We start from the raw sequence: 25,445 nt of genomic DNA on the forward strand, positions 1-25,445 counted from the left end.
GAGACAAAGATATCTCGGCTCCAGCCGGAGCAGAGACATGCTTCGATGCTGGGGTGTCGGCTCCAGACGGAGCCGACACCGGTGCCGGAGCCAAGGTATTGGCGCCAGCACAGAAGCTTCCAACAAGGAAGGATCGGCTCCGGACGGAGCCGATGTCGACTCCGGCGAAGTCGGAACCAAGATCACAGACTTGGACACCGAAGCCTGGGTCTTGGGTGGCTTAGAGGGCTTCCCGGAGCCGACTTTAGCCGGGGAGCTCTCTGGTTTAAGTAGACCCCTAAGGATCAACTTATTTCTACGTTCCTGCAGGACTCTCTGGCTGAAAGAATGACATATAGCACAGGAGTCCTGTAGGTGTAGGGGGTCCCAGGCAATAAATACAAGAAGTGTGACCGTCTGTCAGAGACATCTTCTGACAGCACGAGTCACACTTCTTGAAACCTGAGACCCTAGTATATTTGGACATATCTAGATGCTTAAACACTCACACACACCAATCAGTCCAATCAAGACACTAACTAAAAATATATTAATAACAACTAACAAAATAGTTATAAAGTAGAGTGACACAACACACACACACACACCTGAGGGAATCCTGACAGGAACTGTGAGGGTGGGAAAGGCCTAAGGCCCGAAAAACTAAACTAAAGAACTAGGACAAAAAGGGGGATGAAGCTAAGTGAAAGTACACTGAGGAAAGAATGGATACTAAAAGGACCAACAATTAGGGTTGTAGGCTCTTAAAATCTGACAAAAAGCTAGAAAAATATCACTTACCAGGAGCTGGTAAAAAGGATGACCTCATTAGCGAAGCGGCAAACGAGATCTGGGTAATTACCGCCTTGCATCATGGGATATGGGGCTGCCTCGAGCTTAGCAAGTGCCGAGTCGGATCTAACCCATCCAGCAAGAATGAAGGCGAGATTGACAACTTAACATCTAAAAAAGAAACGCATGTTGACACATTTTTCAAAACAGAAATCTATATTACAAAAATGAAGCAGGGATCATAAATATGTGTTAAAACTACCCCAAGGACTCTGCACATAAAGCTGAAACCCAGAAATACCCAATGTGGCAGATGAAACCCACACATAGCTGTAAAACACCAGTGAAATTACTGACAGCAAATTAAAACAAAATACAGGTATCAGTTTCCATGGTCATGACTGCATTTTGCTACAGACCTCTCTTATTTGAGCACCCCCATCGTCCCAGTGTATGCAAAGCAAACATATATTATGTCCTAAAAAAATAAATAAATGGATACACACATACATACACACACACACATATAAATAAATAAATAAATAAATATATATATATATAAAACATTTTAAATAACTTATCTAGTAATAGAGACACATTTAGCAATTCTTTTCTTACCTGGATCCCCTACATCATGTGGAACAACATCCTTTGTTTTTACATTACCCATCTTTCCACTCTTCAAGTAGAGTATTTGTGTTTTGTCCTCCTTTACTGCAGAAGCCGCTAATAAAAAGAAAGACAAAGTCAACCAGTTTAAAGAAGTAGTGGTTATCTAACAGTAAATGTGGATGTTTGTTGGCTGACTTGTAAAATGTTTACTCATATTTTTAACTCGGTAGAAGCCTATTCGCCTAGTTTCAAGTATATATTGAAACTGAACAGCAAACTCACGGGGTTTTAAAACATACATTCAATAACAGAAATGCATTAAAAATCCAGTAGCAAGGATATGTGACTGAACAAGGAGTCTATAAAGTGCAAGAGAGTATGAAGAGAAAGCTAGTTAGCTGAAGTTTCAACACAGCGAAAGGTCTTCAAGAAAAGCTGCTACAAAAGTACCACCTAACAGTACTGGCATCAGCGTATGCTACAAATGGTGTCAAAAATCACCCCCCAACAACATTACAGGTCTTAAGTTTAAATCCAATAAATCCATCCTTTTCCTAGAAGTCCTTTACAAACAGCACAAAGTCATTTGCATTTAATTCACTTGACCCTTTCCAAAGAAGAAGTTAAGATCAGGCTTCCAACAAAAGACAGAAGCAAACATCAACTTTGCAAATGCATCTCCCTAAAATAGAAAAGTTATATCTATACTATCAATTCAAAACTTCTTTTGAACATAACTTGTTAAATCATATGACAATTTTGGCACCTTATGCCTAATATATGTATTATATGTATGTAGCAAACTCTATCAGTTGTTGACACAGGTATATGTATATAATAACTCTGTCAATTTTATCAAATACTTTTGAAAAAATTGTTTAATGCCTTAACTATGTATATCTTTTAGATGTGGAGCTTTTCTCCCCAGGCCTCCACTGAAAATGGGTTCCTGATCTAGTGGACTTTCCCGGTCAATAAATAAATAAGCAAAGATGTGCTGCCAGTAATGTGCTGCTGTGTGAGGGTATTCACCGTAACTGTAAATGTTCAAATAATGGAGTTATTGTTGCATTAACACCCCAACCCCCATGTGTAAAAGGTGAAAAACAGGGGATTGATGCAAAACTACAGTGCAGTTATAATATTTGAGCTTTCCAGTAGCAGGGCATCAGCCTTTTGGAAAGGGTTCAAGCCCAGTGATATGACCTCAGTCTAAGCACAGGCCTACTTCCTGTGTTGTGTATATTAGCCAGAAATAAAGACGAAGAGAGTGTAACCTATACCATTTTCCTTTCTTTCTGGTTACAAGGGTGCTTGAACCCCTATATTAGATAGCAGAAGAGAAGTCAAGAAATTTTAAATAACTTGGAAAAAAAAGACAGTAGCAACCAATGGTTTAAATAGCCTAAAGTCAGACACTAATGATCCTGCATAAAAAACGTGACCCCATATCATGCAAATCCACAAAATATCTGAACATATTTCAACACATATGCCTCCAAGGCACAGCTTACAAGAAAAAACTGAAGTAATTGGACAAGCATGTTTTTCAAGTATGTAAGACAGAGTGACAACAATAAGAGGTAAAAAATTTGACCAAAATGAATGGTGAGCTCTCACAAAATTACAAACCAACACAGATAAACTAGTCGGTAAAGCAGACAAAGGAGGAAATGTAGCTGTGTTAGACTGAAATGGAAATCTGTGGGTGTGAAATAACATTAAATGACTCAGAAGTGAATTGCTTAGAAAACCCTTATCCAACAATATAATGCAGAACAACAAAACATATTGCACAGAGGTGTTTTTTCACCAGTAAAAATATTAAGATATTACATATTCAGTATCCAAAGGAAGCACTGAAGTAATTACATTGGTATGAGCCAATGAGGAGATCAACTATCCTATGCATAGGGGGCAACAGAATGCAGGGGAGTTTGTTAGAGTTTTTTTTTTTTTTTTTAAATATGTCGAGAGAAATGACTCACATGTAAAAGACATTGTATCAGTTATTAAGAAAAGAAATGCCTACTGTTTATTTCTGGGCCACACAATGTAAAAAGTCTTAATTATATTGCATAACTTAAGATCAAAGCCATGTGCCAAGAGTTAGACAAAGGCCCATATATATTGTATCTAGTGCCACTGTTCTGTTTTACACACAACATTTTCACTTAACAGGCGTTAACGTTCAAAGCAGGGGTGGACCATGGGGCACCACTTGCTTCTGCATATGATAACATCTTTTTCTCTGAATTTCATTTAATTTCACTTTTCATTTGTTAATTTACTTAGACTTGGATTTACAACATGCAAAGTCTTTTCACATGTAACAAATTAACAGTTTACGTATTACGAACACATAATTCAAACATTAAATGCTGCTTCAAGTATTTTAAAGACAAAACAGTACACATTTAACAACAAAGTGCATTTAAAAACTACCGATTTTTGAGTTTTTATATTAAAAAAGAAAGGAAAAGACAAAGGAACACATATCACCTCAGGTAGTTCTACCTTCATTTACAAAGATTTACCATTACAGTGCAGAAACAGTAAAGATAATATGGTGACCTACAAGACAAAAAGTCCAAGGGATGAAGCAATAAAAAATAACCACCACGAAAAAAACACCAACCAGGCAGAACTAGGATCACCAGGAAGCAGAATACCATACTTTTAGCGGAAAAGCTACTTTAACATCGCTTTCGTCTCTAAGAGACTTCATCAGAATAAATTTCATCATAAAAAACATCACCTTGTATATCTATCAAATTGGATGACATAATCTAATCAACTGAAACAATTAAATGAATATTAGTCATCTTAAAGACATAAAAACATGAAAACAAATGCAAATGGAAAAACAGTAATAAAATACAGTTACACAATTAAAAAGTTCATCAATAATATACAGTGGATATAAAAAGTTTACACACCCCTGTTAAAATGCCAGGTTTTTGTGCTATAAAAAAATGAGACCACAACAAATCATTTCAAAACTTGTCCCACCTTTAATTTGACCTATAATCTCTACAATTCAATTGAAAAACAAACAAATCTGTTAGGGGAAAAATATAAAAAAAAAATGTACAATAAGCTGGTTGCATAAGCGTGCACACCCTTAAACTAATACTTTGTCGAATCACCTTTTGATTTAATTACAACACTCAGTCTTCTTGGGTAGGAGTCTGTCAGCATGGCACATCTTGACTTGGCAATATTTGCCCACTCTTCCTTGCAAAAGAGCTCCAAATCTGTCATATTTCGAGGGCATCTCTTATCATCTTATTAGGATTTTTGGCAGCAGTAGCCTTAATGCCTTTTGGTCCTTGGGAAATGGTCTCTGGATCCGCAGAAGGATTCTTGAAGAGGAACTTGTGAGAGTCAGGTACTCTGTAGTACCTGTCAGGTTTTCTGGGAGCTGGAGGTAAAGTGTCTGTGGTAAGGCTAGATTCCAAGAAAGCACCTGCAGGTAAGATAACCCAAATGTGATGACTGCAACAGTGAAGCACGAAGAACATCTATTGGCCTGGAATTTCCAGAGAAGTAACAGGGTTACTGCAGGACCTAAAAGCAGTGCCAAATGGTAGGCAAGGCAGGAGACAATGTGAGAGCTTCTTTGATGCCTTTGCCTGTGATTGAGGAGCCACTTCAGAGGGTTGCTATGGACATTGTGGGTCCTCTGAGTACTCCAAGTTCCACAGGGAAAAAGTATATCCTAGTGGTTGTGGATTATGCTACACGATACCCTGAGGCAGTGGCTTTTTCTTCCATTGAGGCACAGAAGGTGCCAAATGCTTTGTTGGAGATTTTCAGCAGGGTAGGTTTCCCAAAAGAAATACTGACTGACAGAGGTGCCAATTTCATGTCAGACCAGCTGGCTTGTCTGTGGAAGTCCTGTGGGGTGAAGCACCCCCTACAATCCCCAGACTAATGGACTTGTTGAGAGGTAAAACTCTACAATCAAGTCCATGCTACGGGCATTTGCAGATCAGTTTAAGAGGGAGTGGGACAAATATTTGCCCCATCTGTTGTTTGCTTACAGAGAGGTTCCCCAGGAATCCACAGGTTTTTCACCGTTTGAGTTGCTGTATGGGCATAGGGTGAGGGGACCACTAGATTTAATTTGAGATGAGTAGGAAGGTGAGTGCGAGTCTCATAAGGAGTTTGTTGTGGCATATGTCCTAAACTTCAGGGCAAGGCTCAGGGAACTCATGGGCTTGGCCCAGGAGAACCTGGCAGAAGCCCAACAACAGAAAAAGGTGTGGTATGACAGGAATGCTCGAGCTAGAGAGTATGCTGTGGGGCAGCAGGTAATGGTTCTCATTCCTGTCAGACACAACAAGGGACCATACAAGGTGATAAGAAAGGTAAGTGATATTAACTACATGGTGGAACTGCTAGGGAGAAGGCAGGGGCACAAATTATACCATGTTAACATGATGAAACCTTACCATGACAGGGAGGCCCTTGTGCTGAGCATTTGCAGTGGATTGCAGGAGGAGTCTGAGGGAGATCTGGGGACTGATCTCCTCAGTGAGGCTCGGGCTGACACCTCAGTGGAAGGAGTGGCAATGTCCCAGCAGCTATCTCCTACCCAGGTTCAAGAAATCGAAGCAGTGTTGCAGGAATTTGGGGACATATTCACTGGGAAACCAGGGTGCACCCACCTGGGGCAGCACCAGGTGGATACAGGACCCCAAAGGCCTATTAGGCAGGCCCCTTATAGAGTGCCTGAGAAAGTTAAACAGACTCTGAGGGAGGAGGTACATGAGGTGTTGGAACTAGGGGTGATTCAAGAGTCCAACAAGTCCCTGGACCTCCCCAGTGGTGCTGGTGCCAAAGAAGGATGGCAGCATCAGGTTCTGTGTGGACTACAGGAAATTAAATAGTCACACAGTCAGATGCTTACCCCATGCCTATGGCAGATGAGGCCCTAGAGCAGCTGGGTGGGGCTAAGTATCTTACAACCACTGATCTTACCAAGGGTTACTGGCAGGTGCCCTGACTCCCAGTGCTAGAGAGAAGTCAGCCTTTGAGACTCCTTTTGGCTTGTATGAGTTCACAAAGACGCCCTTCGGGATGAAGAATGCCCCAGCAACTTTCCAGAGGCTGGTAGATCATATCCTAGCATGAGCAGGAGGGTTTGCCCTTGCTTACCTAGATGATATTGCCATCTACAGCCATTCCTGGCCAGAGCACCTTCAGCATGTCAGGGAGGTGCTGGGCAGACTACAGAGGGCAGGGTTGACCATTAAGCTGAGCAAATGTCAGGTGGGTATGGCACAGGTCTTCTACCTAGGACATAAAATGGGGAGTGGTAAGATAAGGCCAGGACCTATGCCTAAGTGGAAGCCATTGAGGCATGGGCTGCACCTGTTACTAAAAAGCAAGTGAGGGCATTTTTAGGGACAGCAGGGTACTACAAGAAATTTGTCCCCAGTTATAGTACCATAGCTGCTCCCCTCACAGACTTGATAAGGAAGAATGGGCAAGATAAGGTAGTGTGGACCCCAGCATGTGAGCAGGCATTTCAGAAGCTTTGGGAGGACCCCCTGTATTAGCCAGTCTAGATTACAGCAAAGAATTTGTTGTGCAGGTGGATGATTCAAACCAAGGGGTGGGGGCTGTACTTAGCCAATTTTCGTCAGAGGGAGAAAAGTACCCAGTGATTTATCTCAGTCGTAGGCTCCAACCCAGGGAGGAATGATATGCAGCTGTAGAAAACAAATGTCTAACCATAGTGTGGGCACTGCCGAAACTTCAGCCTTATTTATATGGAAGGAAATTCGCTGTTATGACAGATCACAACCCCCTAACATGGTTAAACAGAGCCAGCCAGCAAAATGCCAAGTTGCTAAGATGGAGCCTAGGGTTGCAAGCATATGATCTGTCAGTGCAGCACCACAGTGGGATTAGCAATGCCAATGCAGATGGGGTCTCAAGACAGGGAATGGGGTAAGATAGACCTAACCTTCTCAATCAGCGTTTCTCAAGGGTCACTTGAAAAACTAACTTGAGTTCTCCAGGGGGAATGTGAAGGCTGCCAGTCTAGCCAGATAGAATTTTACAGATAATTCTGTCATCTGTAAATATTAATGTAAACCACAGGCTTGTTGTCTTAAATGGTAAAAATAGTGTTACATGTAGAACTGGAAAAAATGTAACAGTGAATTTACTGACCAAGTACAGCATGTTGTAACCCTTTGATGTTAAAACACGGCTCCGGCCAGTCTAGATGAAGGAATTCTTGCTATTGTTTTAAGGCCAGAAGTTAATGGCCAGAATTTGCATGCATAAATGTCCTTTATTGCTCTGGTTTCTGCCCAGAAGGGAAGAATGTAAATGTAGTTTCTGTTGGCCTGGGAACCCAGGGAAGTGTAAAGAATGATGTAATGTGAACCAGGAATGTGATTTTAAAACCAGAGAGAATCAGACAGCATTAAGCATTTTTGTCTTGACCACCAAACTCACCAGCTATCTGCAAGTGTTCTATATGCAAGTTATCTTCATAGGTTCATAGGTTCATACTAGGCTATCTGCCCTAGGGCATTTATAAGCCTAGCCCAGAGTTTTGTGGCTTTCGCCACCCCTTTAGTTTGAAGGATACTATGCCCATTATTTTGCTGTGCCTCTGTCAAGCAGTGACACTGAGGTTATCCCTGGGGTATACCTGCGATCTCCCATCCATTGGTCAAGATTTCTCTTGAACAAGGCCAGCGAGGTGCTCTGCCTCACATGAACCGGGATTTTGTTCCACAGCATAGGGAGTCTCTGGGTGATGAATCTGTCCCTCCAGCACGCCCTATTAATAGCCGTGTCGAGGTTTAAGTCTCTTGCCCTTGTAGTTCTGATGGATTTAGATTTTTTGAGGTGAAGCATGTTCATTAATTCCGGGTTGGTCATGGCCTTGTATGTCAGGCACAGGTCACCTCTGAGCAGTCGGTAAGTGACTGAATAGAGCTGGAGTTCCTTCAGTCGGGCAGCATAAGACATATTTTTGAGACCCTTTATCCTTTTAGTGAGGAACTTTTGGGGCCTTTCCAATTGCTGCAGGTGTCGGGTCAGATACATTCCGAATGGGGCATTGTATTCAATCATTGGTCTGATGAGTGATGAGTACAGGGGAACGATGACCTCCCTTGATCTAGATGTGAATCCCTTCATGATCAGGTGGGCAATGTAGAAGGTCTTCCTAACTACTTTGGCAACGTGAGTGTCAAACGAAAGGTTACTGTCAACCTGGGTCCCCAGATCCCTGATAACCTCTTCTGTGCTTAGTGGATTGCCACCTATATGGTAACCTGGGGTAACCTTGTTTTTCCCGAAGGGAATGACTATGCATTTTTGGCGTTTAACTTTAGGCCATGGCTCTGGCACCAGTTATCCGTTTCTATGAGACCCTTCTGAAGGATGTCTGTGTCAGATGGGTTTTCAACTATGGTGCCCAGTTTGCAGTCATCTGCAAACTTTGTCAGCCATAATCCTCCTGTGTTTGCCTGTACTTCTGAAAAGTAGATGCCGAACAAGAGTGGGCCCAGGACTGAGCCCTGTGGCACACCACTTGTGACAGGCTTGGAGTCTGACATGGCGCCAGCAACTCTGACCCTGTGGGTTCTGTCACTTAGCCAGTTTGCAAGCCATCTTGTGACGTATGGGTTTACGTTTAAGCTGGTGAGTTTTTCAATGATACCCGAGTGGGGTATTGTGTCGAAAGCCTTTGCCAGGTCAAGGTAGGCTGTGTGGACTGCCTTGCCCTCGTCAATGGCCTTGGTGACTGTTTCAAAAAGTCAACCAAGTTTAAAAGGCATGATCTGCCCTTGACAAAGCCAAACTGGGTTGGATCCAACGTCTGCAAGTCCCCTATGTCTTTATTTATGAGTTCCATTATGATCCTCTCCATAGCTTTGCAGACCAGGCTTGTCAAGCTGATGGGACGGTAGTTTCCGGGGTCGGTGGAGGCACCTCCTTTGTGAAGTGGGACCACCGTTGCCGTACGCCACTCCTTGGGTACATATCCTGAGGTGAGACTAAGATTAAACAGTTGCCCTAACTGCGGGTTTAATTCCTCATTGAGTTCGTGGAGCACACAACCAGGGATACCATCTGGTCCCATGGATGCTGTGTTTTTCGCCTTGGAGAGAGCAGTTCTCACCTGAGCATTTGAGATGTTTGGGGGACTACAGTCCTCTGGTATAGATATCTCTCCTTTTGGGGGGGGGGGATTTGCACTGAACCTGTCAGCCAGTACGTTGGCAATGTCTGTAGATTCCATGATTTTTACATCATTTTGCACTAAATCTGAGCATATCTGGGAGTTTCCTTAGACTTGTCTTAGACTTGTGTTTTCTCTTACAAATAGCTAGAAACTAGAAAGATTAGACTAAGTGTTTTTCTGTGATGTCAGAACTGTAGTACTGAATTATTTTAAGTATTTCTCTGTGATCTCTGAATTCTTGACTAACACTGTGTAGTAAAATGTATTGTCTTGTGCTTTGACTATTTGTTATTAAATATTTTTAAACCCTTTCAACTGTGGCTGTTTTTTGTAGAGATAATTTAAACTCTTTAGAGTACCTGTATGTCTTTGGTAAAATTGTACAAAGCCACTCCAATAGCTTTAGCAGTGGGCTACACTACCAATTGGATAATAATATTTCACAGTAATAATTGGACACCCTTTTAAGGGCCTTTGAGTAGCTGATAAATATTAGTGAGTGGTGGCAGGGTACTACCGTATAGTCTGGGAAAAGGGGGCACAGCTGGAGAACCTGTGCCAGCCTTCCCCAGGAGTGTCTGTGTGGTTATATAAACTCTTCTTAAAGTGTGTGTATGTATGTGTGTGCGTCAGCTACTTGGGCAGGGACACGAAGCACTTGTTGGACAGAGAGGGTGCTGGTGGTTTTAGCTTGCCCACTAGGCTGAGAGCTGGACCCTATAGCTGTACCAGTGGGGAGTCTTGTTGGGGACCTGGAGAGCAAGGGAGCGACCAGCCCTGGACTGACTGTGATCTCTGTGTGCTCTTAAGGGAAATTGCACTTTACTGTGTGTATTTGTTATCCTTTCCGCCTATACGAGACGCCCCTCACTGGTATTAGTGGTGAGGATTGAGGCTCCCTGATTGCTGGGCCAGAGCACTGGTGTCACAGAGGGTATGCTTAAACAATGCATTATTGGGGGGGTTTATCTTTATACAATAGACATGTTCCTTAATTCTTTTGCTTAAACATCTCGTAGACATTCCAATATAGAATTCAAAACAAAATGAACATACACCAATGTAAACTATCCCTTGTGTCTTACAATCAAAAGCTCCATTTATAGCAAGTGTCTTGTCCAAATGTGGAGATCAACATAAGGACCCTCCAAAATGTACGTGCAGGTGTTACAAGAACCACATTTGTACATCCCCTTGTCCCTTGCACTAGAAAAAAAGATATATTACAAGAAACATCTTTTTAAACTAAATGTGTTTTTATAAACAAATCTAGGCCTATCTCCTATTACTTTAATTAAATCGGAGTTCCCTTTCAAAATGTTCCAGTTCTTACTGATAATAGAAACTACAATATTTCTATCTACAGATATGTCCAGGCAATAAGATATATCATACCTGTTATTAACATCATCTTTAGATTTAGACGTAAATCCATAAGATAAAATAGGTGGAAAATCTATACATCTACATCTTCAGACCTCTTCAGCTAGTTCATTCAACAAACCCATATTCTACCCTCTTTCTAAAAATATGTTGGTGATAATTTCCTTTTCAGAAATAACATCATCAGATGACATCTGTGATGCACGTATAAATTGTCCTTTCGGAATGTTACTCTTCATGAATCTGGGATAATTGCTTGAATAATGTAAGTAATGTAAGTAACTATTAAAGTACAGTTGTGTACACTTACCATAAATGCAGATGTTCGAGTGTCTTCACTGTTGCAGTCATGACTGTAGGGTTCTCCCCTGCCGGCAGGCAGTCCTCGGTAGGCCAGAATCCCAAAGTCTGGGTCTGGCGTCGGCTGTTCAGCCATGCTCCCTGACGTCAGAGCGCCAGGAGTACAAAGCTGACAGCCGACGCCATGTTCTCCAGTTTTTCTTGCCCCAGATGTCAGGTGTTCCAAAATGAGTAAGATCCCATACACTTTGCAAATACACCTCAGAAGAAGGGTGAAGAAGGGAACAACACAAAGGAAAAAATAAAAGGGGACAGGAGGGAGGGAGGGTAACCCAGACTGCAACAGTGAAGATACTCGAACATCTACATTTATGGTAAGTGTACACAACTGTACTATGTTCATCATGTTTCACTGTTGCAGTCATGACTGTAGGGTTGAATCCCAAAGCAGAATAAAAGGGAGGTGGTCATAAAGTAGAGGGGGCGGCCAAAAGGCCCTGCAAGACTGCAGAAGCAAAGCCTGCCCTAGACTTAGAGTAGAGAGGTAGATTGTAGTGCTTGGAAAAAGTATGCACTGAACTCCAAGTTGCAGCTTCCAAAATGTCTTTGGTAGGAACTCCCCTGAGGAAGGCAGCTGAAGTGGCAGCAGCTCTGGTAGAGTGAGTCTTTATACTCCCTGGGATTTGCTTTCCATGGTGTGAATAGCAAAATCTGATTCCATGAGCAATCCATTTAGAAATGGTCTGTTTTGAAATGGCTTTACCTTGGGAACTTGAAGCATAAGAAACAAACAATTACTCTGATTTCCTGATGTCCTTGGTTCTGTCCAGGTAAAAACGTAGTTGTCTGTGCACATCCAAGGAATGCAAGATCCTTTCCCCTTTATTTTGAGGAGTTGGGAAAAAAGTTGGCAAGTGAATAGTTTGATTTAAAACCACTTTGGAAACCACCTTAGGCATGAAAGTAGGATTAGTCCTTAAAGACACCCTGTCTTGATGAAAAATAATATAAGGCTCCACAACCATAAGAGCTTGCAACTCTGAAACCCTCCTGGCAAAGGTCAGAGCTAACAGGATGGCTGTCTTCCAAGATAAAAACTTGATGTCAGATGAGGTAGCGGGCTCAAAAAGAGGTAAGGTGAGCTTTTCCAAAACATAGTTGAGATCCCAAGCAGGAATGGGAGGAGATCTAGGGGGCCTTAAGTTCTTAGCTCCTCTGAGAAACTGTCTCATGAGCTGGTGGGAAAAGATTGGAGGGTCTGTATTATAATGAGCAGAAATAGCAGAGGCATGTATTTTTATGGAAGAGAAAGAGAGACCCTTATGTAAGAGGTCTGTCAGATAAAGTAAAATCAGAGAAATGTTAGGAATAATAGGATCTGAATCCCGAGCCTGCATCCAAGAGCAAAATCTTTTCCATTTTCCTGCATAAGATTTTCTAGTGCTAGGACACCTGGCTTCTAAAATGACATTCATAACCTGCTTGGGTAGGAGAGAATGAATCATAGACCCTGGATTAACCATGCCGCCAGGCTGAGAGTTTTGACATGGGAGTGCAGAACCTGACCCTGGTGTTGGGACAGAAGGTTCGGAGTCTGTGGTAAAACCCAGGGGGGGTCCAGACAAAGATTTTTCAGTGTTGGGTACCAAAACTGTCGAGGCCAATTTGGGGCCAGCAAGATTATCATCTTGGGCTTGTCCTGTTTGATCTTTAATAACACCCGTGGAAGAAGAGGTAGAGGTGGGAAGGCATACCCCGAGAGGTTTCTCCAACTGAATGATAGTGCGTCCACTTTCCGAGCTAATTCGTGGAATGTCCTGGTGCAACAAAATCTATAGTTGATGATTGAGATGGGATGCAAAGAGGTCTATGTGAGGACATCCCCAGACTGCTGTAAACATCTTGAATATTTCGGTGTCCAGCATCCATTCGTGTGGGTCTAACAGGTTCCAGCTCAGACTGTCTGCTAGGAAGTTTTGTTTCCCTGGTAGAAACTGAGCTTGAAGGTCCAGTTTGCAAGCTAGAGCTGTGTTCCATAGATTCATGGCTAGTCTGCAAAGGGGATAGGAATGAGATCCCCCTTGCATGTACCACATAACTGTGGTGTTGTCTGTTCGTATCAGTAGTTGTCCTGGATGTAGAAGATTCCTGAAGGCCAAAAGAGCCTTCTGAACGGCTAACATTTCTTTTAAATTGATATGCAGGAGCTTTTGATCCTTTGTCCAAAGGCCCTGCAGACAGTTGCCCTGAAAATGGGCTCCCCATGCATAATCTGAGGCATCCGTGGTTAGTATCTGAGTGGCTGGAGGCAGACTGAAGGATTTTCCGTTTACAGTACATGCCTTGGACCACCAAAGGAATTCCTTTTGAAGACAAGGCAGGACGGTAATCTGTATGTCTAAACTGTGGCAATGCTGAGACCATACACTTTTTAGGTACCACTGTATTTTCCTCATATGTAGTCTTGCATATGGTACGAGAAGGATGCAGGAGGCCATGTAACCCAAAGCCTGCAGGAATTTCCTTGCAGATAGCTGAGTTAAAGTTGCCAAGGTTTTGAAAGTTGAAGCCAGCTGTAATTGTTTTTCATATGTCAGAAATGCCATCTGGGTTGTTGTGTTGAGAAGAGCACCCAGAAAAGTTATCTGTTGAGAGGGTGTCAAATTTGACTTTTTTATGTTTACAGTGAATCCCAAGAACTTGAGAAGATTCTGAACAAATTCTAGATGCTGGAGTAAGACATCCTTGCTGTCTGCCTGAATAAGACAGTCGCCCAGATAAGGGTAAATTTGAATTCCCTTGAGTCTGCAATAAGCTACTACTGGAGCCAGGCATTTGGTGAAGACCCTGGCCGCAGTAGACAATCCAAAGGGCAGCGCAGAGAATTGATAGTGCCTCGATCCGGCCTTGAACCCGAGGTATTTTCTGCATTCCTGTCTGATGGGAATGTGTAAATATGCCTCCTTTAAATCCAAAGTTACCATCCATGCATTCTTGGTCAGCATTGGAAGTAGCTGCTGTAGAGTAAGCATCTTGAATTTTGGTATCTTGAGAAAAGTGTTCAGGACTGACAGATCCAGAATGGGTCTCCATGAATTTTGCTTTCTGGGGACTAGAAAGAGCCTAGAGTAAAAACCTTGTCCCATCTCTGAAAGTGGAACCAGTTCTATGGCTTTCATAGCCAAGAGAGCTTCCACCTGGTTTAAGGCCTCTAACCATTGATGTTTTGGAAGATCCGGCCATCCGCTTGGTCTTGGTAGGGTATGAAAATGGAATTTGTAACCTCTTGAAACCACATCCAGGAACCCACTTGTCTTGGGTTATACGAGTCCAATTTAGGTGAAAAAGAGAAAGTTTTCCTCCGAGAGGGGCTTCCAGGCAAGAAGTTCCTGCAGCCCAACAGAGGGAGTCATTGAGTCTGTTTTCTATGAGCTTGTGACCTGTCCTCTCCTACCCTAGGGGTGGAAGCAGTCCACTGTCTTGGTCTATAAGAGGCTTGTGTTTGAGGCCTTCCTCGGCAGCGTCTATACCTACTCCTCTGAGGCCTGTCAGAACTGGGAAAGGACCAATTTTTAGTTGGCCAATTCCTACTAAATATGGGTGGCTGTACTTGTAAGAAATCTTTAACTGTTTGCATGGATTTTGCCTTGTCCTCCATCTTCTTTATCACCTCTTCAGCTTTAGATCCAAACAAAACATTATGCTGAACAGGAGCATCCAATAATTTAGCTTTTACTTGATCTGGCAAGTTTTGTTTCTTTAACCATGCATGCCTTCTAATGACTGTGTCAGAGGCAGCAGCCCTACAAGAAGCCTCTAAGGCATCAAATCCATAGTGTAAACCATGCTTCCCAACTTGTTCAGTGGCATGCATTAAGTCATGTAATTCCTTATCATCTGCACAGCCGGAAATGGAAGTTAACTTTTGTTTTAAAACAGACAGAAGAAATTGCTGGTATTTCAGCATATGCTCCACCTCAAAAAATCCAAATCCACCAAAACCACTAGAGCAAGCGATTTAAACCTTAGCACGGATATAAATAGGACGTGCTGGAGGGATAGATTTATCACTCAGAGACTCCCTATGCTGTGGAATAAAATCCCGGTCCATGTGAGGCTGGCTCTGGCTCTGTTCAAGAGAAATCTTGACCTGTGGATGGGAGATCGTAGGTTTACCCCGGGAATCATCTCTGTGTCACTGCTGGACAGAGGTACAACAAACTAATGGGCACAGTATTTTTTCATATAAGGGGTGGCGTAAGCCACAAAACTTTGGGCTAGGCTTATAAATGCCTTAGGGCAGATAGCCTAGTATAAACCTATGAACCTATGAAACTGACAGTTTAAAGCCCTAATAGATAAAGTAGCAGAAGTGTACACTTTTTTGCCCCATCTTTCTAAAGATCTGGAATCCTTCTCAGTGGGAATGGGGTTTTTAGCAGAAGCGGCCTTAACCCCTTTAAGGCCCTGAGATATGGTTTCAGGATCAGCAGTAGGATTCTTGTATAGAAACTGGTGGGAATCAGGAACCCTATAATATCTGTCTGGCTTAACAGGAGCTGGAGGAAGAGAGTCAGGAGTTAAGTTAGCCTCCGTAAAAGCATCATCCACAATATCCAAAATAGGAGGAATAGCCAGGGGTCTATGGTGGGGAAGAAGAAGAAAATCCCTAAGTCTTTTCTTAGATTCCAGGTAGCACGATTCACCTTAACGCAGCTTTATTATTCCAAATGAAAGTGGCGTTTTCACTACAATAAATAAGTAGCTTCTTCAGAGGTCTATGAAAAAAGGTGCCAACTTTTACTCATTTAAATACAAGAAAAAACAATGACATCTCTTCCTACTTAATTGTAAATAAAACACAATTCTATAAAAGCAAAATCTATAAACTCTTCTTATGAACTAAGAACTACTACAACATTTAATACATATTATGACATTATAAGTAAAATGTCTTATTTAGTAAATTAAAACGTCAAAATGAAATTTAAAACCAAAAAGACCAAAATGGCAGGTAAAACCAAAAAAATGCCTACGGTCACCTAAATGTCTTAGTGGCTGTAAGTCACCTCAATACATAAAAGCCACACTAAAAAATCATTTTATGTTTAAATAACTGTGCTTTTAACACTAAATGTAAAACTAGGAATAAGGAAAACTATGGATAAAGAAAAAATGCATAATTCCTAAACTCAAGAAATGACATGTAAAGTAACATATAAAAAATAACATATAAAAAATATATAACATATGAAATGACAACTACCTCAGATACGACCTGTACTTAAGAACTGGTGCTATGTTACAGCTCTCATTCAACCCAGGCATATTAAAGGCGTCAAGTTTCAGTTGCCATTCTAACTCCCGATTCTCTAATAAAAGAGAAATCGGACCGCCTCTAATGGAAATGGGAATATGATCAATACCCATAAAAACAAAACTGTGTCCTGGGTTATTAACAGTATGTTTGGCTAGTGCATTGTCACAATTCATATTCCTTATTGCATAACAATGTTGGTATATGCGTTCCTTGAATTTTCTGTCAGTTTTACCGACATAAAACCCAGGGCAACAAACACAGAATGCGACATATATGATGGATTTTGTGTCACAATTAATTTTGAAATGCAAATCGTATTTTTTCTGTCTTATGAGAAAAGTACTACCTGTACGCATTACATTGCACCAGTTACAGGAGCCGCATCTAAAGCATCCCTTAAGTCTATTAAGGATGTTAAAATCGGACTTCCTTTGAAGGAGCTCTTTAATATTACTACCTCTCTTATACACTATACTTGGTCTAATCCCAAATTATTCAATTTTCAATTCAGTTTGTTGCCCTGGGTTTTATGTCGGTAAAACCGACAGAAAATTCAAGGAACGCATATACCAACATTGTAATGCAATAAGGAATATGAATTGTGACAATGCACTAGCCAAACATACTGTTAATAACCCAGGACACAGTTTTGTTTTTATGGGTATTGATCATATTCCCATTTCCATTAGAGGCTGTCCGATTTCTCTTTTATTAGAGAATCGGGAGTTAGAATGGCAACTGAAACTTGACGCCTTTAATATGCCTGGGTTGAATGAGAGCTGTAACATAGCACCAGTTCTTAAGTACAGGTCGTATCTGAGGTAGTTGTCATTTCATATGTTATATATTTTTTATATGTTACTTTACATGTCATTTCTTGAGTTTAGGAATTATGCATTTTTTCTTTATCCATAGTTTTCCTTATTCCTAGTTTTACATTTAGTATTAAAAGCACAGTTATTTAAACATAAAATGCTTTTTTAGTGTGGCTTTTATGTATTGAGGTGACTTACAGCCACTAAGACATTAAGGTGACCGTAGGCATTTTTTTGGTTTTACCTGCCATTTTGGTCTTTTTAGTTTTAAATTTCATTTTGACGTTTTAATTTACTAAATAAGACATTTTACTTATAATGTCATAATATGTATTAAATGTTGTAGTAGTTCTTAGTTCATTTTATAATAAGAGTTTATAGATTTTGCTTTTATAGAATTGTGTTTTATTTACAATTAAGTAGGAAGTGATATCATTGTTTTTTTTTGTATTTAAATGAGTAAAAGTTGGCGCCTTTTTTCATAGACCTCTGAAGAAGCTACTTATTTATTGTAGCGAAAACGCCACTTTCATTTGGAATAATAAAGCTGTGTTAAGGTGAATCGTACTATTTGGCTCCAAGTGTTTCGAGTTTCTGTTCAACAGTTTGTTTTTCATCCGTTGGTTTCATTAGTTTTTATGGCTTCGGAACGCTTGTTGAGTCCCTCTAGCCCGAATATTTTTGGGACTGAAGTTCCCGCTAACATTGACATTACTTCTCTGCTCTTATCCGTTTCTCAGAGACTGGATACACTGAATTCTCGGCTGGACAACATTGAAAAGAACTGTTCCCGTGTTGTCCAACCTCCGCTACTTGCAGAAAGGATATTCACCAATAATGAGCGACCGGACAGTTCTGTACTGTCCTCGATACCAGCTGGTCAACCATTGCGCTCAGTCAATGGCTCCAATAATTTAAGAGATGAACTAGGGACTTCTTCCAACAGCCCTAGCGCTTCCAATAACCGGCGTGCCGATTCTGTCCGAATGGATTTTAGATGCAGGAGACCTTTCATCGTTTTTCAAACCTCCTACAAATGGCTCGCCGGTGCAGCATTCTGGTAACCCTGAAGTATGTAATACTGACATTGTCGACAAATTAAAGCTACTTGACAATAAAACACTCAAATTAAAAAAACTTCAGCTTGAAGTAGCCTACTTCAAGCAGTGCCTTAATGAGGACTTGGTACCGAAGGGGTTAAGGAACAATTTCGCCCCTTCCAATCTGATTTCCGATAACAACTTTTTGGCTGACTTGCGGGCACTATTCCAAAAGCAAGGTGCCCAGCTCATCGAATTAATCATCAGATACTATTCTGGCAATATAGACAAACTAATCCAAGAGGTCAGCACACTTGATGAGGAGATCAAGTCCAACACAAGTTTCCTCAAATTCAAGTTTGACTATGCTCGTATCTTTTCGAGCATCGATGCATATCTTGTGAAAATTAAAACCAACAAATCTAAGAAATTATTCAGAGATAGGCAGGCTTACCAGCATAATAAAGCCTACCCCAAATTAACTCATTCTATTGCTGGTACAGGCAACAATGAACGAACTGGAATAAATAGTAGTGCTGCTGGTAGTGTGCCAACTAATGAAAATAGAGACTCTCAGTTGGGTGAAAGCGAGAGTGGTCCCAGAAGAAGTAATCGAAACAGAAATAAAGCTGGGAAACAGAATGGTGACTTTAACAGTGACACTTGTGACACTGATTATTCCAATACCAACCCTAATGATGTTTTTTTAGGGAATCAGGTCAACCAAGGGGGCAAGAGGAAGAACAGGAATTGGAAGCACTAGAACTATCTGATCCAACAGTTCCCAGCAGTGTCAATCCTGACATTGTTCATAATGGGAAAGGTGACTTCACTATTTATAACTTTTCTTCCCTTGTTCTGGAACCAGAATTAATTGAGCTTTTGGCTTTGGGCAATACCTTTGTACCATCGAAAAGATGTGATGTAGCAAAAACGCTTATTGAACTTAAGTGTTTTGTTCGGAAATTAAATTTAAAACTTCTTTTCAACGATTCTACAGGTAACTTGCCCAACTGTTTAAAACTGCCAAGTTCATTTAACCCTCCCTTACATGTAGCTTTACGTATGTTTGAAAATGCCTGTGAATTAGACATCAGATTTTTAGATAAAACCCAATTGCCAATGTCGAATAGATTTAATATCACAAGTGAGCAGCTTACAGCCCTTAACCGTCTCCGAGACTCTTCAGTCAGGGTTATTAAACCCGATAAAGGAGGTGGGCTGGTCATTTTTGAAAAAACTCAATACATTGATAGGATGACTTCAATACTTGACTCTCCAGCTTATGAGACCTCTTCCCTCAATGAAATGAATGGCTGTATTAACAGATTGAAAGGCTATTACAGGGACTTGTTCATTGAAGGGAGGATTGACCTGGATACATATAGATACATTGACATCACACAACCTAGGGTTCCGGTTATGTTCGGTATACCCAAGGTTCATAAGAACCTCAGTGATCCACCCATGAGGGCACTGGTTGATGGGAGATCTTCTATTTCTTATCCCAGTTCTAAATATATAGATTTCCTATTAGTCAAGTATTTGAAGTCTATTTCTAGTATTTGTAAAGATTCCTGGACTTTCCTATCTAATATCAGCAGTATTAAATTTGACTGCTCACTCAATTTTCTCACAATCGACGTTGTCGATTTGTATACCTCTATCCCTCATCAAGAGGCGATTGAATGGATTGGGCTGCTATTACTAGAATTGGGGGCACCAAAAATTGAAATTGACAATGTTACTGAGCTACTTGACATCGTCTTGTCTTCCAACTATTTTATTTTTGAAAACGAGTATTACATCCAAAAACAAGGGGTAGCAATGGGCTCCCCTTGTGGAGCTAGTGTAGCAAATTTATTCATGAACTACTGGGAAAAACATTTTGTTTTCAACCACCCAGATTGGAATGAGAAAATTCGTTACTATACTCACTTCCTAGATGATGTCTTCATCCTTTTCAAAGGGGATGAATCTTTAGCCCAATCCTTTGTTGATTTTATCAATCAAACTACACCCTTTTTGAAATTTACCTACCGCTTTGCCAAAGATGAAATGGACTATTTGGACGTTAAATTAACAAAAGATAGATCTACATCCAAATTCAAATCTACTATTTATAGAAAGGACACATATGTTAATTCCTTTCTCCATTTTTCAAGCTCACACCCTTTTAGACTAAAAAGAGCAATTGTTAAAGGGCAACTAGTGAGAGCGGTAAGGATGTGTAGTGAATTGTGTGACTTCCTGACTGAATGTTCCACTTTAAAAGACCTATTTGTAAACCGAGGTTATCCATCAGGCATAGTTGACGATCTGACACTTGAGGTGGAATCTAAGAGAACCAGAGGTTTTTATAAGCCTCTACTCTCATATGAAATTTCCGATGTAGCTTGCAATTACGAGTCGACTTCTTCATCTATTATTACGTACTCCTCTGAGGTAAAAGCAGAAGAGGACTTTCGGACGTTCCCTCTGAGTTTTATTACCACCTTCAACCTGAACTCTAAAGAAATTTCAGGTATCATAGAAAAGAACTGGCAGTTTATTACTAAAAATACATTACTAGTTGAAAAATTTGGGATTAGACCAAGAATAGTGTATAAGAGAGGTAGTAATATTAAAGAGCTCCTTCAAAGGAAGTCCGATTCTAACATCCTTAATAGACTTAAGGGATGCTTTAGATGCGGCTCCTGTAACTGGTGCAATGTAATACGTACAGGTAGTACTTTTCTCATAAGACAGAAAAAATACGATTTGCATTTCAAAATTAATTGTGACACAAAATCCATCATATATGTCGCATTCTGTGTTTGTTGCCCTGGGTTTTATGTTGGTAAAACCGACAGAAAATTCAAGGAACGCATATACCAACATTGTTATGCAATAAGGAATATGAATTGTGACAATGCACTAGCCAAACATACTGTTAATAACCCAGGACACAGTTTTGTTTTTATGGGTATTGATCATATTCCCATTTCCATTAGAGGCGGTCCGATTTCTCTTTTATTAGAGAATCGGGAGTTAGAATGGCAACTGAAACTTGACGCCTTTAATATGCCTGGGTTGAATGAGAGCTGTAACATAGCACCAGTTCTTAAGTACAGGTCGTATCTGAGGTAGTTGTCATTTCATATGTTATATATTTTTTATATGTTATTTTTTATATGTTACTTTACATGTCATTTCTTGAGTTTAGGAATTATGCATTTTTTCTTTATCCATAGTTTTCCTTATTCCTAGTTTTACATTTAGTGTTAAAAGCACAGTTATTTAAACATAAAATGCTTTTTTAGTGTGGCTTTTATGTATTGAGGTGACTTACAGCCACTAAGACATTTAGGTGACCGTAGGCATTTTTTTGGTTTTACCTGCCATTTTGGTCTTTTTGGTTTTAAATTTCATTTTGACGTTTTAATTTACTAAATAAGACATTTTACTTATAATGTCATAATATGTATTAAATGTTGTAGTAGTTCTTAGTTCATTTTATAATAAGAGTTTATAGATTTTGCTTTTATAGAATTGTGTTTTATTTACAATTAAGTAGGAAGTGATGTCATTGTTTTTTCTTGTATTTAAATGAGTAAAAGTTGGCGCCTTTTTTCATAGACCTCTGAAGAAGCTACTTATTTATTGTAGCGAAAACGCCACTTTCATTTGGAATAATAAAGCTGCGTTAAGGTGAATCGTGCTATTTGGCTCCAAGTGTTTCGAGTTTCTGTTCAACAGTTTGTTTTTCATCCGTTGGTTTCATTTATTTTCTTAGATTCCAAGTACTCCTGTTCTTCCCAGTGAAAATGTTCCCTCATTTCATGCAAAGTTTCCCCAAAAGAGAAATCCTCAGGGGGAGAAGCTGAAGGAATGGATTCCTCAGCATCAGAATCTTCATAAGGGGGGAAAGAATATTCCTGTTCAGAAGAAGAAACTGAAGAAACAGAAGCCTGATCAGAGGAGTCATAACACACTTCCTGCCTTGGCCTTTTATCTGGAGGGGGATGTGAACCCCTAATCATAGTAAGCAAGTCTTCAGCCATCTTGAGTAACTGTTTCTGAGACTTGGGTGCCAGATCAGAAGAGGCCTGGACTGCAGTCTTTGATTTGGAAGGAGTCTTTGCCTTTGTCTTTGGCTTTGCCTTTATTAGAAGTTGAGTAGGCCTGAAAACCCCTTCGGAAGCTGGTACCTGCACAGCGGCTCCGGACCCATCCGAAGGAGCATTGTCCAAAGGTCCTGCAACAGAAATATTCAAAGGCCTAGTTGGCTCCTCGTGGGAGTCCGTTTCGGCCATCGGTTCCAAAATGGCCGACGACAGGGGCTGCAAAAGCGCCTCACTGACGACGGCCGAACCTGAAGCTGGCTCTGCTTGTACGATAGCGTCTGATTTGGACCTCAGAGGCCTGTCTTTGTCCTTGCATCGTTTGTGAACTCTGGTAGCCGGAACCGTATCCGACGACATTTTGTAATTAAAACGCCTACCGAAGTAATGAAATGCAAAATCGTACCTTCGTTTAATTGTATGTTGATTGAATCTAGCACAAAACCGACAACTAGCTACGTCGTGGTCAGGGCCTAAGCAAGGAATACAGTAAGAATGAAAATCCTTATGGGGTATTTGCTTCCCACATGAAATACAATTATTAACTTTTTCTGACATCGGACTGGAGCAAGAAAAAAGTTTCCCCAACGGGGTACTTAGCTTTGAGTAGGAGAAGTCAGTCTTCGGACTGAAGTTCATTTAGAAAAAATTGTCAGGAGTCAGCCGACTGACACTTGCGAAATGCTATCACCGCACGGCAAAAAAGACTGGAGAACATGGCGTTGGCTGTCAGCTTTGTACTCCTGGCACTCTGACGTCAGGGAGCATGGCTGAACAGCCGACACTGGACCTAGACTTTGGGATTCTGGCCGACCGAGGACTGCCTGCCAGCAGGGAGAACCATACAGTCATGACTGCAACAGTGAAACACGATGAACATCAAAAGTTTCTTTCCTATAGACCTCACTACTAAACCTACAATTGGATACATCTCAAGTAATAGTGAGGTCGAAAAACTTAACTTTGAGCCCAACATCTCCTAAACTGAACTTCAAAAACGCAGAATTGTGATCGATAGTATCATTAAATTCCTGAACCTGATCAAGGTCCCCCTCTATAACAAAAAACAAATCATCAACATATCTAGCATAAAAAACTACTTTAAATGAAGACAGAAGGGGCTTCAAAACAACATGCTCCCACCAACCAAGGACATTATTTGCATAAGCAGGTGCACCGGCTGACCCCACAGCTACTCCCATCAGTTACTTTTTTGATTAAACAAGAAAAAGTGATTATCAAGCAAAAGTTTTAAAAGCATGCAACAAACGTAAATATTGTCATCAGTAAACTTAACTCAAATATAGTCTAATATAATCAACTCCAGTTTCATGTGGGATACTAGTAAAAAGCGAATTAAAGTCTACAGTAAATATCAAATTCTTATCAGAATCAAAGTGATAACTTGCATTAAAGTTTCTGAACTTATTCAAAAAAAAAAATCCTACGAATCTTTAATAAAAAATTCCATTTTCTGTACCAAAGGATTCAACACATGACCAATAACTAAGGAAATTCCTTCTGTGACCGAATGAGGAGATGACACTATGGGTCTAAAAGGTGGGTTGGTGAGGTCTTTATGAATTTTGGGGATCCCGAAAAGGGTCCCCAACATAGGTTCATCCACAACCACAAATTCATAAATCTCTGAGCTAATACTGCCATCAACAAAAGGCTCATACAACTGAGCCCAAATGTTTTGAAAACTAGTATGGACAAAAGAAAAACTAACGATGTCAGAAAAAACAGAACTTAAATTCAGTTTCCTACAAAACATTTTTAAGTCCAACAATGTCCCACTCAAGTTCATCCTCATTTATTTTATTTTACATTTGTTGACCGGGCTAGTCTAGCTGGATACATGTCCATTTTCAGTAGAGGCCTGGGGAGAAAAGCTCCAAGAAAGACATATAAAAAGTCATAACAGATCAAATTATAACAAATATACAAATAATGCAAAAATCATGACAGGTCTCAACAATAATAATAGCATAAAAATATATGTAAAAAAAAATATATATATATTTTTTTTTATTCTATTTATATATATAGATATATATATATATATATATATATATGAATACAATAATCAGTGGTGATGAAATAAGCAGTAAGCATCAATAGGTAGTGCGCAAGAGATGGTCTATATGCAGCATATAATAAAGTTTATTTTCAATAATATGGTATTTTACTGCTCTAGGAAAATATAAGTTAAAGAGCAAGTATTAGTTTAAAAGGAAAGAAGTTAGTCAGGGTGAGTACAGCTGCATTGCCAGTGTGTGTCTTAAGGAATAGCAAAGGTTTATTTTTAAAGAGTGAAAGAGAGGTTAGAGTTGTTAGTTCAGTGGGTAATAAATTCCATAGCTTTGGGGTGGGGGGGTGGCATAATTGTCAAGGTCTTTACCTGACAGATACAAGGCACAGGGTTTGATTTTGATCTCTGATTACTGGCTAGACTTTGTTGGGAGGGTGGCCTAATGGTTAAAGTGTTTCCCTTACAAACACAAGGTGCAGGGTTTGAGTCTCACAAGGGATAATTGTCTAGGCTTAAAATGGCTCGCAATGACAGTTAGCTTAGTACTAATCTATGAACCTATAAATCAACTGCTCCTGTAATTTACTTATTGGGTTGGGAGGGTGGCCTAATGGTTAAGGTGCTTGCCTTACAAACACAAGGTACAGGGTTTGAATCTCACAGGGGATAACTAGCTAGGCTTAAAATGGCTCGCAAGGGCAGTTAGCCTAGTACTAGCCTATGAGCCTATCAACCTACAGAGTTAGAGTACAGGGAGTCACCTGATGAGTTATTTGATTTTGAAATGTTGATCAGCAGTTTGTTAGAGGAGAGTAAGTTCTGTAGGTTTTTGTAAGGTTTAATGA

At 40.4% G+C, this 25,445-nt stretch overlaps 1 protein-coding gene across 2 annotated transcripts in view; it reads right to left on the reverse strand.

Moving 5' to 3' along the window:
• GBA2 (glucosylceramidase beta 2) overlaps positions 1–25,445 on the reverse strand; it is a 2,751,058-nt gene that overhangs the window by 769,737 nt on the left and 1,955,876 nt on the right. For both annotated transcript variants that reach the window (XM_044078535.1, XM_044078526.1), the window contains exon 11: positions 1,390–1,497. In XM_044078535.1, coding sequence (XP_043934470.1) covers positions 1,390–1,497 — 108 coding nt within the window. The remainder of the gene's footprint in view (positions 1–1,389; positions 1,498–25,445) is intronic.

This window comes from Protopterus annectens, chromosome 1.part1, assembly GCF_019279795.1.
Source record: "Protopterus annectens isolate FY-2018-M chromosome 1.part1, PAN1.0, whole genome shotgun sequence".
NCBI classification, from domain to species: Eukaryota; Metazoa; Chordata; order Ceratodontiformes; family Protopteridae; genus Protopterus; species Protopterus annectens.